Raw genomic sequence first — 4778 nt, forward strand, 5'->3', positions numbered from 1 at the left:
CATTCCCCCTTTCCCTTTGGGCTTCCAGCTCTGGGAAGAAAACAAAGACTGAGTGGTCTTAAATCCTAGTGAGTGATAAAATAATGCTGCATTCAGCGCTGGGGAGTTGAGTGTCCCTGGAGATTAAGTTCCTGACATGCTGAAAATATGTTTCATTCAAATTAACCAGAATAATAGTCTTTTGTTAAAGCTACAAGTCTTTGTTAAAGCTTAGCAATCATCTTATCCAGCCCACTCCTTGTAGGTAAACTGAGGTGCAGTCAGGGTCACCCATAATATGTCAGAATGCAGCCCCAAATCCAGCCCTCCTGCAGCCCATGGTTCTGATGTGTATTCTGCACTTCCAGAATCCCGCCACCCTTGTGCTCTGTGTCTTGTTCATGACTCTACCTCCCTTCTACTACTTGGCAAGTTTAGAGTTAACTTTCTGAAGTGAATATTAGACCGGTGACTCCTTGAGTGCCAGGATGGAATCTGATTCACATCTGTGTCCCAGCCTTTGGCATGGGGTCTGGCACAATCCAGGTGTTGGGTGAATGGAGAGCAAGGATCCACAGTATGCACCTGCAGACAAACCGGGCACCAGGGGGATGACTCGGGCCACCCCCACTCTCACATCTTTCTCTTTAAGTTGAGGAAGAAGAGAGGAACATGAATATTCATATGGAATATGAATATCATTCAATGATATCAATGTGCCAGGCACTGTGCCATGTGCTTATCCCAGTGCATTCCTCACAACAATCAATGGGAAAGAAATGCTCATCCCCATTTTACAGATGGGGACACCGCACTACAGAGAAGTTGAGAATATGTCGTGGTCTCAGCCAGAAAGAGGCAGAGGCGCATTTTGAATCTGAGGTCAGGGCCTGAGCCCTATGGCATCAGGTTGTGAGGAAGTTGACTGAGCACCGATTTCGTGGCTCAATGCTTTTCTTTTTACCCTAACTCTGAACATTTTCACCAGAACCCAAGGAGGCGGACGATAGTGCAATTCCCATTTAAGAGTTGCCGAAACCGAGGCTCAAAGGGCTTTAGCGAAAGGGCTGCGCTTGGCTCTAGGCACCTGGGCTGAGTCTTTTTCCCACCATCGCAGAGCGGGAACCAGCGGAGGGGGCTGGCTCGTATGGGTAGAAAAGCGATTGGAGGGCGCCGAGGGGAAGAGGGAGCCCGGATCTGTCAGGGCCTCCTCTTGGGCTAAGGGGTGGTCCCCTCCATCACCCCACCCCACCTCTTTCAGATTCTGGGAAAGCCGGCACGCACATACCCTGCATAATAGCAGGCACGGTGAGGTCTCTAAGCCCCGAAGATCGCTCTCCCAGCGGACGCAGTGGCCTTGGCAAGGGGTTACAGCTGCACGCAGAGGGGTTCTCTCCGAACCCGAGTGCAGCGTAGCCGCGGTCCAGGATTCCCCATCCATTATTCACGATGTTTACTAGTGCGGGGGAAAGGAGAGGAAAGAAGAGGGAAGTAGAGAGAAAAAGAGGCTAGGGGAGGTGGAGGCGGGCAGTACTAACTTCGAGAGCCCTCAAGTTCCGAAACTTCGGGAAGGAAGACCGAGAGGCTAAGGCGCCTTGCACGCAGTAGGCCGTCAGTAAATATTTGTAAGATGGATAGATAACTGGGTGAGTGAGTGAATGGGCTAATCATTAACCCCTCTGACCCTTGATTTCCTCGTCTGTAAAACGGGCTAACATCACCTACTCCATACAGTGGGTATGCGAATCCCATGGGCAAACTCTAAATTGTCTAGCGCATATTAGGAACTCTCAAACGGTAACTGTTGTCACGAGGAATGGGCTTGCAAGTTCTGGCTGCCCAGCAAAAGTGCACTGAAGGACTCCCAGGCCTGGAGGGCCATCCTAAACTGTCACTATTCAAAAAATACTCCATAAGGGCTGGAAAAAGAGAGAGTGGGCCAAGTTGCCTCCCTCAAATGAAAGCAAGAAAGGCAAGCGTGGGGAGGAAGCCACTCCTGGACAGAGAAGGCCCCTACCTTACTGCCCCTACCTCTACCTCAGAGCGCGGTTGGGGGAGTGGGGGCAGGGGTCACCTGGGGCTCATTCTGGCAGCTCCTCCCCCTCCCCCGGGCCCGTCTGGGCGCTTGGAGGCGCCTCCTCGCTGCGCCACGGGACCGGACTCTGGTGGACCGCTTGGGCGTGAGGCCAGGAGCGCCCTGGAAATGGGCAGTTTGGCGGCAGCCGGGCCGACGGAGTGTGTGTGTGTGTGTGTGTGTGTGTGTGGTGGGGAGGGGAAGTTGGAGTAGGGTCAACTTCCTGCCCCAGCTCAGCCCAGGGCTGTCCTTTTATCCTGGCAGTTCGAGCTGGGACAGGACCGAGAGGATTGGGACTTTTGGGGTGACATGGGGGGAGGGAAGTCCACTAAGAAGAAAGAATCCGAAAGGTCGGGCGGGTTGGAGCCACGCGGGGCGGGGCGGACTGGGAGAGGCCAGGCCTGGCCCGGGTATAAAGGCTGTGGAGGGGGTGGCCGCCGCGGGCGTAGAAAGGCGCGCCGCTGGCTGCTGTCTCGCCTCACCTCCCGGGCCGCCCCTGCGAGTCCCGGGCGCGTGAGCACGCCTGCGCGCGCCCGGGCCCTTCCTGGCAGGCTGCTTGTAAGATGAGTGAAGAAGCAGGTGGGGGAGAGGGGAGGCAGCGAGCGAGAGGGCGAGGGGAGCGCGGGCGCTGAGCAGCGCTCACTTGGAGCGCGGCAAGCGAGCTAGACAAGCCTGATTCCATGTCCCCCGCTGCCACCCTGCCAGGAGCGCGAAGATGATGGCCATGAACTCCAAGCAGCCTTTCGGCATGCACCCGGTGCTGCAAGAACCCAAATTCTCCAGCCTGCACTCCGGCTCCGAGGCCATGCGCCGAGTCTGTCTCCCAGCCCCGCAGGTACGTAGTGGAGCATAATTACCGCTCTAAGGCACATTTTTTGACAGGCACTAGCTTCATGTTTTTTTCATGTCGCCCAGAACAATCGCCGCTGTCTGAACCCCTCTCCTTGTCTCCCCCGCTTTCTCTCCCGGCGCTCTCTCTCTCTCATTCATGTCTCTGATCCACACGTCTGTTCCAGCAGAGCTGCTGCCTCCGTATTAATTTTTATGACCTGGGCTTTGAGGAGAGGCATCTCGGTTGCTTGAAAATGTGTTTTAATCCTGTGTTGACAGTATTCCCTACTGACCGTGCTGTGCGCCTTCTCGCTTGCAGCTGCAGGGTAATATATTTGGAAGCTTTGATGAGAGCCTGCTGGCACGCGCCGAAGCTCTGGCGGCGGTGGATATCGTCTCCCACGGCAAGAACCATCCGTTCAAGCCCGACGCCACCTACCATACCATGAGCAGCGTGCCCTGCACGTCCACTTCGTCCACCGTGCCCATCTCCCACCCAGCCGCGCTCACCTCTCACCCGCACCACGCAGTGCACCAGGGCCTCGAAGGCGACCTGCTGGAGCACATCTCGCCCACGCTGAGTGTGAGCGGCCTGGGCGCTCCGGAACACTCGGTGATGCCCGCACAGATCCATCCACACCACCTGGGCGCCATGGGCCACCTGCACCAGGCCATGGGCATGAGTCACCCGCACACCGTGGCGCCTCACAGCGCCATGCCCGCATGCCTCAGTGACGTGGAGTCAGACCCGCGCGAGCTGGAAGCCTTCGCCGAGCGCTTCAAGCAGCGTCGCATCAAGCTGGGGGTGACCCAGGCGGACGTGGGCGCGGCTCTGGCTAATCTCAAGATCCCCGGCGTGGGCTCGCTGAGCCAAAGCACCATCTGCAGGTTCGAGTCTCTCACTCTCTCGCACAACAACATGATCGCGCTCAAGCCGGTGCTCCAGGCCTGGCTGGAGGAGGCCGAGGCCGCCTACCGAGAGAAGAACAGCAAGCCAGAGCTCTTCAACGGCAGCGAACGGAAGCGCAAACGCACGTCCATCGCGGCGCCGGAGAAGCGTTCACTCGAGGCCTATTTCGCTATCCAGCCACGTCCTTCATCTGAGAAGATTGCGGCCATCGCTGAGAAACTGGACCTTAAAAAGAACGTGGTGAGAGTCTGGTTCTGCAACCAGAGACAGAAACAGAAACGAATGAAGTATTCGGCTGTCCACTGACTGCGGCAGGGCGCAGCGTCGGGAGCTGGGAGAGCCTAGTGCTCATCCCTCCGGGGTTGGGGGGATGGTTATTGGGAACTCCAAGGCGTTTCCTAGGCAGGTTAGGTTCTCTCCTCCCAAGCCACAGACTTTCTCCCTTTGTCCCGCTTGGTTGCCTCCGGCCTTCTCTTTCTCTTTCCTTTCTATTCCCACCAAAAAAAGTTTTGGCGCTGGGAAAATATTCCAGAAGGGCGGGCCTGAGGGTACTTGTGCTGTCCGTGGTGCTGAAATTTGCCCTCGCGCACGGGGCCGCACGACCTCAGAGCAGGAGCACCAAAACAGAAGACAGTGAATTGGCCCAACCGCCCGAAGCTAGGGTGAAAACGCCACTTTGTTAAGCGCGATTAGGCAAGGGGTGAAGGGATAAAAAGGAAGTGATCCATAATAACACAAAGTCTAGGATATCTAAGGGGGGCACAAACATGCACTGGAGATTTATTAGAGTATATAAAGTACATGTATGTTTCCAAAGGATAGCCTTATACTCCCGTCCTTGCCTAAATTCTATTCATCTTATCCTTTGTTTTGCCGTAAATTCTCATAAGGTAGCATGAAGATTAGGTTCAGGGAAAGTATGCAGGGAGTTGCGGGCTCCAAGTTGCTACTTTTCGTGGTGAGTACGACTCCAGAAGAGGTGGG

General features: G+C 55.8%; 1 protein-coding gene across 1 annotated transcript; it reads left to right on the top strand.

Moving 5' to 3' along the window:
* The first annotated feature begins 2679 nt into the window (after positions 1–2679).
* On the top strand, positions 2680–4176 carry POU4F3 (POU class 4 homeobox 3). The gene is made up of 2 exons (XM_025389065.1): positions 2680–2888; positions 3204–4176. The coding sequence occupies exons 1-2, from the start codon at positions 2769–2771 to the stop codon at positions 4098–4100; spliced, it is 1017 nt and encodes a 338-aa protein (XP_025244850.1). The 5' UTR covers positions 2680–2768; the 3' UTR covers positions 4101–4176.
* The last annotated feature ends 602 nt before the right edge of the window (positions 4177–4778 follow it).

The sequence above is a fragment of the Theropithecus gelada genome, chromosome 6, assembly GCF_003255815.1.
Source record: "Theropithecus gelada isolate Dixy chromosome 6, Tgel_1.0, whole genome shotgun sequence".
NCBI lineage: Eukaryota > Metazoa > Chordata > Mammalia > Primates > Cercopithecidae > Theropithecus > Theropithecus gelada.